At 42.4% G+C, this 13,649-nt stretch overlaps 1 protein-coding gene across 1 annotated transcript in view; it reads left to right on the forward strand.

Annotated features, from left to right (window-relative positions):
- The window catches only part of LOC144680746 (adhesion G protein-coupled receptor F5-like), a 59,123-nt gene extending 45,891 nt beyond the window's left edge, over window positions 1-13,232 (forward strand). Inside the window, exons 7-9 of the mRNA XM_078542082.1 lie at window positions 7,975-9,363; window positions 11,542-11,583; window positions 11,673-13,232. Of these exons, the coding sequence (XP_078398208.1) occupies window positions 7,975-9,363; window positions 11,542-11,583; window positions 11,673-11,756 (1,515 nt within the window). The 3' untranslated portion in view covers window positions 11,757-13,232. The remainder of the gene's footprint in view (window positions 1-7,974; window positions 9,364-11,541; window positions 11,584-11,672) is intronic.
- The last annotated feature ends 417 nt before the right edge of the window (window positions 13,233-13,649 follow it).

Below are 13,649 nucleotides of genomic sequence, written 5' to 3' on the forward strand. Positions count from 1 at the left end.
TGATCCCACACTATCAGTAAGAAGTCAGTCTTAAAGGGACCACAGTGCAGGCATACAGTGACAATACTCAAATTCCAATTCTCTGATCGATGTAGCTTTCAAATAAAGCTCCTGCTGGGAGCAGAAAAGTGATGAATTTACCGCCATGCATCAGTTTGAATTGTTGTTCTTGCAGACAAGAGGAAATGGGGAGGAATGAGCAACACAGCCTCAATCAGTCTGACATTTCGGATTTTCCATCAAACTGTCCCATTATTTTGCAGTTACCTGAAAAATGGGACTTTGACATCTGGAAATAAAAAAATGTATAATAAATAGAAAGATTGGGTGATACAGCTTTTTTCTTTCCATCTCTACTCACCCTCTCCCCACCTCATAGAAATAGGTTTCTATTTTGTGCTTAATTCTCGGGTCGGAGAATGAGAAAAATTAATGAATGCTCGGCACATTCAATTTTACTGTGATAATGCACAAAGGTCACTGAATTATCATTATAATTCAAGGGTTAATGGCTCCAAAAATCCACTGGGCCAATTATGTGGGTTTTGTCCCACTGACCCTGGACTTGCACAAATTGATAACCTTCAACTCACTTAAATATCCATTAGCATTATCGGAAAAGGAAGAATGTGCAGGGTTATGTGGAGAAGGCGGGGCATGGCGCTACGTGAGCTGCAGACACAATGGGCCAAATGGCCTCCTTTTGCACCCTAACAATTCTATGATTCTGTGGTGGTTCTGGACTGTAAGTCCCATGTAAAACAGGGGGTGCTTGAGAATGAGAGGGCAGCCTTTAAAAGGCCAACTCTGCCTGAAGGCTGCAGTAAGAGGAATATGGGAAAGGACGGGGCTCACCGAGTTAACTGTCAGGATGATTCATGTGAAATTTTGTGCCGCTCCTCAAGAATATCTCCCACTGAAGGATCTGACAGAGACAGCCAGAAGGGAGAAGAGTGTTGGGGTGACGGAGTACCTAATTTCAGTGAACCCGACCTCAACACCCTCCCCAAGTGAAGTTCAGTAAAGGAAGGAGAGATTTTGGGGTCTCCATAGAAACAAGCTGCAAAAAAGTGTCTCATGCCATATGGAAGGAGATGGCTCTGGCTGGCATTCTGTGCCAAATTGCTCACGCCAAGACTGCAACCCAATACCATAAGAGGTGTAATGACCTGGAAAGGGCAGGCAAGGGGACACACCAACTACTTTTCCTTTACTTCCTTATACACTCTGAGAATCAATACACTATTCACTTTCTAAATTTAGTTGCCCAAGTACATATTGAAGCTTATGTTATGTGTTGCCATCTCCCTTAACAGCAATGACTTGCATGCACATGTTAAAAACTCTTTCTACTATGAAACGAGGTGAAGCAAGCATTGCTGGAATGCAAAATTCTATATCTTTAATGACATTAAACCAGCCAGTCCCTTGATTGGGGAAATGTAGTTCCAGGCTGGGTTCCAGTGGAATGCGAATGATTGCAGTAAGCCTGTCCAAAACTGCCATTTCTCAGCAGTAGGTGGCAGGTATTTGGCCTTCCTCCTGTGTAATGACTCAACGGAGTGGACAAGTTTCAACATGAAACAGCTAAACTTTATTACAAAGAGCTTTTCAGGTGCTACATGCTCGATCACGAAGCTCCAACTCCCAGGTTCCCCGCCTTAGGAATCACTGGTCGTGGTCTTAACAGAACATCACATGACCCCTGATAGACAGCAGGAGGGACTATACCCTCAGTTACCACATTTCTTTCCCTTTTAGTTTTTTTTACAATTTCTATTAACAGGGAACCATTTGAACATCCAACAACATAAACATATATACAATTTCAGGTCAAGATCAAGTCTCAGGGGTGCTCTCCTTTTATGGCTAGAGTGGCATAGCTCTACCACTTGAAGCTCGTCAACAGGATCTGGGGGATGGCCTTGTCCTCGCTGAATAAACCCATAATGGTTTTCACTATGTTTGCGGCATCCAATGCTCTTCATTCTAACTGCTTGAGCTCCAGTGTCGGGTAGCCTTTTCTAATCTGATTTCTGTCGTTTCTTTTTCTGTTTGCCGCAGAGTTTTGTCTTGGCCTTCATTTTGATTTCACAGTCGGCTGAGTCTCTGTTTGGTGAAATTTTAACTTGGTTCTGATAGGTAGTTGACTACCCATGACTTCATTATCCACGCGCATCTTGAAAGTTCTACGACTTTTCCCTTCAATGCCTCTTTTGCTTCATTCAGCTGATTCTTCAGCTCCTCAGTCTCTTTCCTGTATCTCTTGGCTTCCTCCTGGAATATTGAACATTGTTGAGTCTTCTCTGCCAACTGTTTCTTCAGTTTGTTCAGAGTGGCACTAAATTCATTTTGTTTCTCCTCATGATTTTCCAGAGGAACCAACTCTAACCTGAGGGATCCTTGCAGCATGTGAAGGTCCTTCAATTCTCCCAATTCATTCTGTGAGATCATGTTCTAGATGTTTTGGAACTCCATCAGATTTGAGCTGAATTATCTCGGACCATTCGAGCCTGATCTTCTGTTGTTAGTCTCGCCCTAAAAGACCAGGTCCTTCCCCACAGGCAGCTGGGCTGTCCGTTAGTTGTAAGAAGCTGGTACTTTGACGATGTCCTTTACCTCAATGGATTCTCCAATGTATGTCCTTAATTTAGTGATTGTTCGCTCCAGGTTTTTTGGCTGTCTAATGTACCTTCATTAAGGTTCCTGAAAGTGTGCTCTCCTACCACTGTAGTTGAGGTATCCGTATCCACCTCCATTATTAGTGGCTTCTCATTAACTTGGATTGTCACATGATAGGTTCGGTTTTTACAGCAGTTACATTATACAAGGAGTAAATGTTGGTGTCATCAGCTTCAGTCTCTGCTGTATTCTTTAATTTGCTCATGTAGCTTTGCTGTTTTGCAGGCTACTTTAGCTTTGACCGGCATTGCCTTACCACGTGACCTTTCTTATGACAGTTATGATATTCTGCCTCCTTGAATTTACAGGTGTCCGGTCTGTTGTCACCTCCACATCAGTAACAATTTAATCTTGGTGTCGCTGCTGAAGTGTTTCTACTCGGCTTTTTCATGTTTCTCACAGTGGACGTTGCATCTCGCTTCGATGCTGTGTCACTGGTTTTTGTGCCACGCCCGGTGGTAGGTTCCTGCCCCACATAAGGAACATGTTGTATGTATTGCAAAGTCTGTGAGTCTCTCACAGCACTTTCCATGGTGAGGGAGATTTCTAGGGTGCAATTAAAGTTAATGTTGACCTCGGTGAGTAAACGGTGCTATATGATGTCGTCCTGAACTCCACAAACTAATCGGTCCCGTACCATATCACTTACTGTGTCCCCGACGTCACAGTGTTCTGTCAACTGCTTAAGGCTCACAACATAGGTTGCGATGGACTCTCCCGGAGCCCTAACTCTGGAATTAAATTTAAAATCCTACATTATTACGGATGGCTTTGGTTGGAAGTGCGTTTTCACAAGGTCCACAAATTCATTATATGACTTTTTGGAATTGGGCGTGCTCGGGGCCATCAGGTTGTGAATTAAAATGTATGTCTTACTGCCACATACACTCAAAAGGATGGCTTTCTGCTTTTCCTCCGCGGTTATTTCGTTCGCTACAAAATAAAACCTGAGGCATTCTACATACTGGCTCCAGACTTCCATTGTCCCTTCACAAGGATCAATCCTGTCGAAGAGTGGCATGACAGATGAGTATCTTTTTCTTAAATTTGATGTACTCACAGTAACCGGGCGAGACACAGAGTCGGAGCTAATTTTACCCTTGTCGCCAAATGTCATGACTCAACTGATCAGACAGGTTTCAACAAGAAACAGCTAAACTTTATTACAGAAAGCTTTTCAGGTGCCACACACTCGTTCAGGACTCTCGTAAGGAAGCTCCACCCCCCAGATTTCCTGCGATTAGGGCTCAATGGTCAGAACCTTAACAGGACATCACGTGATCCCTGATAGACAGAAGGAGGGGCTATACCCTCAGTTACCACATCCTGAGAGCACCATGCCAGAGGACAGCACGAGCTGGCATCAGCCTGTCTATGCACAAGTGCTGGACATACAGCCATCACTGGCTCCTGGGAGCAAGTTACCATGAAAGGAGAATCATTTCAGTCTGAGTCTTTGTAGAAAAGTAGCAGTCAACCCCCATTCATTTTCGTGGCCCTAGGGTTGAACCTGGAAGAAACACTAAAATAGGAGAAAGAAAGGTATGTTTAAGGATACCAGGAGAAGGACAGTGTAATGAAAGAGATTGACTTCTGATTGGCTTCTGTTCGCTTTGGAGTTTGTGATCTTAAGAAAAATAGACAATTTGGTTATACTTTGTTATTCATTGAGGTTATGGTCATATAGAAAAGGTTGCACTTATGTTGCGGTGACTCGTTCAAACAGATGATTATTATTTGCATAGTCCTGTAGGGCCAAATGGTTTGACATATTGCAATATTCTCAGATATTGGAACAAAGGATTTGTTCTTTACTGAAAGCTGGGCGAGAAGGAGTTGGCTGAGTTGTCAGTTGCTACTTGTTCAGTTGTTCTCTGATGATCATTGAAGCAATAACTGAGGAATTGTTGTGCTGGGTCATCCTAATGCTCTTCTCCATATTATTATTCGAATTCCAAAGCTAGGAATATCTAATCAGGAGATCCATGTATAGGCCATCCTGGATTGGAAAATTGTGCAGGGCACAACAGGCTGCAACATAATGCAGAGCTCCTCCTGATATGTCAAGGCAGTCAAAATATCCTTTTCAATCCCAATGACCCCCTAAATGTCTGCAGTGGTAGAATCATGAGCCTCTTTGTAATTCTCCTCTGCTGCTTTTGTACAACAGTCAGAGGGCTCATTAACCTTGGGGGATTCAATTCTTTGAAGAATTTAGGGAGGGCCAAATTCCAAAGAACAAATGCATTGTGGCAACGTCCTGAAAATTGCATGTTAACATGCATGATGTTGTCATACACAAGCTGGACATTTGAGCCCTTTCTGTTCAGGGAGTTGAGAGATAACCATGAGCATCTTTTATATGCTGCACATTAAGCAAACCAGCAAACTGGTAATATTAGATGGGCCCATCCTGCTACTGCCTTCCTTGTGATGCCAAAGCCGATGTATTCCCTAACCTTCCCTAGCCACCTGATGAATACATCCAGCATTGGCACACTCTTGTGATGTCACATAGAATCTATGATATGCCCCTTGAATTTAAAAAAGAAAGGACTTTCATTTATAAACTGTTCATGTCGTCAGGACATCCCAAAGCATTTTACAATGATAAAAGCAAAATACTGCGGATGCTGGAAATGTGAAACAAAAACAAGTATTGCTGGAAAAACTCAGCAGGTCTGACAGCATCTAGTTTTACAATGATGTACCTTTGAAGTATAATCACTGCTGTAATGAAGGAAAGGTGGCAGCCAATTAAAATATGAAAAATCCCATGAACAACAATGAAATAATGACCAGATATTCTGATTTAGTGATGAATATTAAACAGGACACCTGGGGAATACCCCTGCTTTTCTTGGGATTGTACGTGGGATCTTCCACATCCACCTGAGAGGGCAGATAGAACCTCAATTTAATATCTCATTTGAAAGATGACACATAGGCAGTACAGCATTCATTTATTACTCCACTGAAATCTCAGCCTAAACTTTGTGCTTAAGTCTTGGCTGTAGGGTGTGTACCCGTATCCAAGGTGAGAGCGCTACCGCTGACCCACAGCTGGAACCTTTATCATAAAATTCACAATAACATTGTGCTATAAAATTTGAATACAGTCATGCTGTTCATAGCCACAAATAAAGCTGCAGAAGATCGTGCTGCAGGTTATGATGTCGTGGCTGGCACATCTCTGCCTAGTGCACTTGCAGAGCTTTTCACCAATCTCTTCATATGTCCTGTGTTAACAGTATATTCATTGGGGGCAATATTATTTAGAGGGCATGTTTTCCTTAAATACTGCCAGACTCTTTCTGTCACCCTTTCCTGCTCCTCCTGAACATGATAATCACACAGGGCATTGGTGAGGTCACACTGAAGTACTGCATCACGATGGCAAAAATAATATGCCCCCTTGGGAATCATACTTGTACCTGAGAAGCTCTCATTGTTGGTTGAGGCAAAATATCCTGGGGAGGAGGAAATTTCACAGCCCCACAGGCAGTCAGAGATGAATCCAGGGTAAAAAGAAAACTGCTTTGCAAACTGATTCCTAGCTCCAGTAATCAGCAGGCAAAGTTTTGGCTCACAGGTTCCTCATTTATAGTAATTTCAGCGGATCACAGCAACGGGTATATCCTACATTTCCTATTCTAACTTAGTCCTGTTGGAGGACAAGTATAACCTCTGAAAATTCAGAGTGCCAGCTCCACTGACCTTCTGTTAAATATGCTTAAATCAGCTGCATGAGAACTTAGCAGATGGATTGTGTAATGGGCCAATCGTGTTCAGGAGTTTGGGCACATAGTTTTAGCAAAGCAGAAAACTCTCCAGTTTCCAAGCTACAGAGACCATTTGACATGATATTCGGCTCCACATATGGACAACATTGCTTGAAATTATAGGTTCATTAGTTCTGAAATTCAGCAGGGTTTCTTATGATCTCCCCCCATAAATCTGGTGTGAGACTGGTAGAACCTCCCTAAAACAACATTAAAACACAGCATAACCCAGGTAAGGCTGGAGTTTCACTGGAAACAGGGAATTTGATGCACTAGATTTCAAACTGACTCAAATTCTATAGTCACTCATTGTGGATCAACCTGGATGTAGCTCACTAGTAATGCCCCCTAGACATTGGTGTTGGGCCTCTACTGTTCATTATTTTTATTAATAAACTGAACAATGGTGTTGGGGTATGGTCAGTAATTTTGCTGACAATATGCAAATTTGTTCAAATGAGGAGAAATTGAGTAGTTTAGGCCGATATTCTCTGCCTTTTGGAAGAATAACAGGTGGTCTAATTGCAACATATAAAATTCTTAAGAGGCTTGACAGGGTAGATGCTGAGACATGTTTCCCCTGATGGAGAATCTAGAACGTGAGGGTCACAGTATCAGAATAAGGGATAGTCATTTAGGGCTGAGATGAGGAGAAATTTCTTTGTTCAGAGGGTTGTGAATCTTTGGAATTCTCGATTCTCTAGGAGCCTTGGATACATTGTGATTAAGTATATTTAAGACAGAGTTTGATAGATTTTTGGGTATTAAAGAAATTATAGAATATGGGGCTCATGCAAGAATGTAGAGTTGAAGTAGAAGATCAACCATGATCATATTGAATGGAGGAGCAGGCTGTGGGGGCCAAATGGTCTACTCCAACTCCTATTTTTTATGTAAAAGTATATGAAGCAATAAAAGAATAAGAGTGTGTGCCTATTTCACAGACTTTTATAGTTTGAAAGATTGGAGCTGAGCCTGAGGCATGCATTTAAACTACACAGAAGTAGGAAGAATCTAGATGTTCCTTGCCCAGAGAGTACTGAGCATCTGAATTAGTGGCTTGTCAGGTGTGTGCTGACTCTCTACAAGTCTTCAATAGGGAGCTGCACTGTTTCTTTGTCAGGACAGAGACTGCATTGTAGAAAAGGCCAGTGGATTTACAGTTAATGTACTTTGTTCAGCGTGACCAGCTAGGCTGGTTTTGATCCCCCGAGGAGTTTGAAGAGAAACTTTCCAGATTTGATTTTACTTGATTGTGTCTGGTTTTCTCTGGCTTTTCAGGAGATTTATATGGCTACACAGGGAAGGTGGGGTCAGTAATGTTTCTCCAGGGTTCATGGGTGTGGGACGGGCTTAATGGGCCAGCTGTTCTTTCTCTGCATGTCATTTTGGTATGTTCATATGTTCAAGCCTGTATCTTTTGGCCATTTTCTGATGCCAAAAATATAGATTTTTCTGTGAATTTGAAATTGAATATTTGATTAATAAAACATTCTTTTGTGTTTTTCAGAATTTCTTGCAAACTGTAAGCAGAGTTATCTCTTCTGATTCAATAGGCGCATGGAGAATTCTCAAAAGCACAACAAATGAAAATAAACCAAGCTCTAGTTCTCAATTATTACAGTCAGTGGAAAATTTTAATAATCGCCTCAATCTGCAGAATGACTGTTTTATCATCAAAGAAAAGAATCTTGAGCTTCGATCTGCTAGAATTGTTCGTCAGAACAATAACTGTTCTATTAATGCACCCTTTGTTAATGTTTCCACTGAGGAATATTCCAATTTAAGTGCCAGTGTATTCATTCCCTCTGAAGAATTTGAAGATACACCAAATGCCACAGTTATCACTATTGCATATCCAACATGGATTGATATTTTACCCAATACCACAACCTTTGGTGGAAACTTTTTGATTAATGGTCTTGTTGTGACAACAACATTAAAAAACGTTAATAAATCTGTTAACATCAGCATGTCATTCTCACCAAGAAATCGCAAGCTTGATCTCAACACGGCCATGTGCGCGTTTTGGGATTTTAATGGCACCGGTGCATGGAATAATGCTGGCTGTAAGCCTGAAATTAATGGAGAAAATATCACATGTATCTGTGAGCACTTGACATCCTTTTCTATTCTAATGTCCCCTGATTTCATAGATGACCCAGCTTTGGATTATATAACCATAATTGGAGTTGCCATATCAATCAGCAGCTTATTAATCACTATTATTATAGAGGCCATAGTGTGGAAGCATGTGACCAAAAATAAAACCTCATATATTCGCCATGTTGGAATTTTGAACATTGCAGTAAATCTGTTGGTAGCTGATACATGGTTCATTGTGGCTTCAGCTGTAAAACCAGGAACAGGGGCTTGCACAGCTGCTACTTTCTTCATTCACTTTTTCTATCTTGCCTTATTTTTTTGGATGTTAACCCTGGGCCTACTACTTGTCTATCGTTTGGTTTTCCTTTTCCATGATCTCAGTAAGTCAGTTATGATGGGAATATCATTTAGTATTGGTTACCTGCCTCCATTGATAATTTCTGTCATCACAATCGGAGCTACCTCTCCAAGGGACAGTTACACAAGAGAAGATGCCTGCTGGCTTGGCTGGGAGAAAGAGTACCCTCTACTTGCATTTGTTATACCTGCACTGGCTATACTCGCAATCAACCTCATTATCCTGATTGTAGTCATATTTAAACTGTTACGACCGACAATTGGAGCCAGATCCAAAGGCAATAATCACGAGAGAGAAACATTCAAACAAGTTGTGAGAAGCATTGCTGTGCTAACCCCAATCCTCGGTCTCACCTGGGCATTTGGAATACCAACCTTTCAAAAGGGTTCCCCAAAGGCTTTCCATTATATATTTACAATCCTCAATGCTTTTCAGGTATGTATTATCTATGATTTATAACTTTTGACTTCTAACTATTTAGTTAATTCATATTTATGCAGTCAAATTCATATAAAGCAATTATCATGAGCTAAACAGGGTCCATATGTTCAATACTTCATTGATCATTCCATAACATGTGCACATTTATACCTAGCTGGAGGTAGGCAAAGTCCACCATAAGATCAGCTCAGTAGAGGAAGCATAGCAGAAAATTAGTTTTCTTGACAGTGATTCTCCATGATAAGTAGGCGATCTGGAGTATCGCTGGAGGATCAGTGGTGAGGCTACATTTGGAATATTGGGGAAAGTTTCTTCTGTGCATTATGTGTACCAAGATCTTGAGCTTTTAGGATATATAATTTTGTCATAGTTAGGTCACAGAGGAAGCCTTCGCTCACTGAGTAAATCTTTCATACCATATAAAGAACTTTGGTGAATGCTCCCTATTCCTGATTTAACTGGGTGGATTGGGAGTCAGGTGAGTAACAGGCTCAAGAAAGATGAGTCAGTAATTGTATAATGATAATGAGGCTGCTATCTCAGATTTTATTAGTTTTTGGGATTTCTAAGCTCAGAAACTTGGCAGCTAAAGGGAGATAAGAAGGATGCAGTAGGTAATTGCTTTTCCAGCAGCGCTTTTGGGCAAGATGAAGCAGAAGTGTTTCCCCTGAACCCATCTGCCCTGCAATCTCCAGACACCCTTCTCCTCACTACCTCCAGACCCCCTCCTCCTCACTATCTCCAGATTCCCCTCTTCCTCATTATCTCCAGATCCCCTCCACCTCACTACCTCTTGACACCCCACTCCCTCACTATCTCCAGATCCCCTCTTCCCATCTCCAGACCTCACTCCCCTTTACTATGATCACCCCTCCCCCTCACTATCTTCAGACCCCCTCCTCCTCACTATCGCCAGACCCACTATCCCTCTACCTCCGGACCCCATCCTTGGGAGCTCTTTTTTTTCCTGATGTCTGATGTACTCACTCCCTGTGATCTCCAGATCACACCTTCCCTGTGATCTCTGGATCCTCCTCCATGGGGTTTCTGGACCACCTTCTTCCTGTAATCTCCAGAGCTGAATCCCCAATCCTGTGAACATCCACCCCTGCCAACCCTGTTGAACTGCTGAAGTCTATCTTTTAGCTTCAGAGAGAGAGAGAGAAATCTTCCCTGCTCTTTTCCAACAGTGTTTTCGATGACAGTCCTATTTTTTTTCTCCTCCTGCTTGTTCCTTTCGCTGCTCAGCAAAACCAATTTTAAATGCATGTCTGTATATTCCCGGAAGGGAATTCAATTAGCATGTCTTGCATTCATTGTTGTAGACCAAGTAATCCAATTTTTGATCTTTGCCTCTCTGAACCTTTTATCACATGTCAAAATATAAATCAACAAGAGGTGGGGGTTATTTTGTCCTTCACAGGGACTTTGAGTATCTGATTAAAAGTCCAGCAGTTTGCATCTTTAATGCCTTCCTTTCAAGAGTATCGCTGTTTGCAATGGACCTTGACACCGTCCAAATGTGAACTTTTAGCTAACAGGCCTGCAGTGCAATCATATAGACTTTCCAGAGAAATGGTCAACTTTACAGCATCACCGTCAGGTGACTTGTGGCAGCCATCTTTTGATCAGTGTCTTTTCTTATATTTGATCTTCTTTAAACAGTTCAATATGTCTGTGGTTAGCTGGTGAAGTTGTAGGTCACAGTCACAGTCACAGTTTCCTGTCATTGTGATGTATCTCCAGACCACCAACTACTAATGTTGGAGTAATTATAATTAGGAATACCCAAGAGGGCAGAATTGAAGGTACACAGAGATCTCAAAAGGTTGTAGGGCAGAGATAGGATGGGGTGAGGCCATGAAGAGATCTGAAAAATAAGAATGAGAATTTTACTCATGCAGGTTTTAACAGGGAGTAGGATTTGATTACATAGGGCGTGGCCTCAAAACAACAAGCAACATGATTAGCATTGTGGGCCAAGGAGGAAAGTAGTTCTCCAGACCTGCCAGAAGTTTGCCCTGGTTAACCTTTGCCTTTAAACCCTATTTTGACCTGATTAAACTATTGGCAATTGGTCAATTTGTAACAGTTAATGCAATGTTAAAAAAAGTATTTGCAATTAGTTAAAAATCTATTGATTAATTTCTTATAAATGTCTTCCTTTTTTAGGGATTCTTTATTTTGGTCTTTGGAACATTTATGGATAATAAGGTAAGCTACGGATGCCATTTCCACTAATTTTCTGGCATTATTTATTTTGACCTCAACTAACAAAGTGTTTTCTTCTGCTATGAACTTAGGTTCGAGAAGCCTTGACGTCAATCAAAATCTGGTTCAAACCGCTATCAGATCCTACTGACATGACAGGACATCAATTTGCATAAACTTATTAGGCTCCTGCCTGCTTTAAGCAAGCATTTCATTCACTTGCAAAATCAGAAACAATGGAAATCTGAGAGGGTAAATTATATTATTGTGTTGTTGGGTTGGAGTAGTTTCAATAACTCCTAGACTGCTGGCTGTACACAGTCTAACTTTATTGTAGCATATTTATAGTTATGAGTACTTTCCATGCTGCTTTCTCCTAGACTCTCTCAGATCACATGATATACGTCACTTCCTTCTGCGACATCAGAGACTATTACAGTTAGCCCTTTATAGGACTTAGTCTGACATACTCCATTACACTACATCTCTCCCCATGTTCAGACTTCAACATTCTCTGACAGTCCTAGACACCCAATCGACAACATCTTCCGGTCGGCGAGCGGGGGTGGGGCTCGCTCACCGACACGTAAAATGACACGGTGATACATCACGCATGAGTCCCGACGTCACCCCATGTCATTTAGATTCTCAGTTCAGCGGGCGCGCAGCCAATTCGGCTGCGCACCCGCCGAATTGTCAACAGCCTATTAAGGCCACTAAAAAACTAATTAACCTGATTGATGGACATGCCCATCCAACCTTAAGGTTGGCGGGCAGGCCGGGAGCCCAGGCAGGCCTCGGAAAAAGCATGGAACCTCATCCACAGGTGGGATGAGGTTTCATAAAGATATTTACGTTTTTATTAAATATTTTATAAAACATTTCAATAAAAGTTATGGACATGTCCCAACTCATGTGATAGTGTCACTTGAGGGGACATGGCAGGGAAATTTTTTAAATACCTTTATTTCAAGTTTTAAATCGGAGACTTAAATCGGCCCCGACTCAGCCTACTGCAGAGCGAACCATAGGTCTTCTCAAGATGCACTTCCAATGCCTGGACCGTTCGATACCCCCACTCCAATACCTCCCAGATCGTGTGTCACTATTAGTGGTTGCATGCTGCACTCTCCACACTCTGGCACTTGAAAGGGGGGAACCCAGTGGAGGAAGAAGATCTTGACGCAGCTGCACAGACAACAGGTGATGAGTCCAGTAGTGAGTCTGAGGACGAGCACGGTGAGGAGAACACTGAGGGCATAGACGCTGACCTGGGTAACCTCCAGGGAGGCAGGGAGACCCGGGGCGCTTTGATCCAACTTTCCTTCAGCTAGCCTACTAAATAAGAACCACCACCACATGCCAGGGCTGCAGGCTCTATACTTGATCCCTGACAGGGCCAGTTCCTTGGTTAACAACATACACTATGTACCTTTGCAATAAAGTTTCAAGAGATGCACGTCCATCATAACATCATGGCCTACCCTGCACTTACAGAACAAATGAAGCATAATAGAGGCCAATTGCACAAAGTATCATCTCATTTCCTTGTGAATGTGAAACATTGCTGAAATTAACATTAACCAGTGTTGTCAATCACGCCATGAAAAAATGTAAAGAAAAATGGGGTAATAAAGTATCAACCATGATCAAGCCGTGTTGTGTTTAAGGTGCTGTTAGTTTGCATTTGCGGGTGCTACGCTGCTCCCCCGTCACTGGCACCAGCATTGGAGACAGCCCGCTCACTCTGCAGTCTTGTTGGTCTTGATGACATTGACGGGCATTGTCTGGCCCGTGGAGCCTGTGCTGGCCCCGCTACATAGACTACATGGCGATGTTATGCCCACCAAGGTGGTGGAATCTGCTGGTGCCTCCTTGACAGAGAGGGCATGATGCAGGTGCGTGGTGAGCATGGTGCTTCTCAGGGATCACGGGTGGGCCTTCACGCTCCTCATGACGACCGCCTGCTGGTGATCCTAAAAGGGAGAAGAAGGACATGTCATTATTTAAGTCATTACACTGTTACTGTGCATGCCTGGCACCCTGATGAGATATGCATCATGGTGCCC

This window comes from Cetorhinus maximus, chromosome 5 (genome assembly GCF_964194155.1).
Source record: "Cetorhinus maximus chromosome 5, sCetMax3.hap1.1, whole genome shotgun sequence".
Lineage (NCBI taxonomy): Eukaryota > Metazoa > Chordata > Chondrichthyes > Lamniformes > Cetorhinidae > Cetorhinus > Cetorhinus maximus.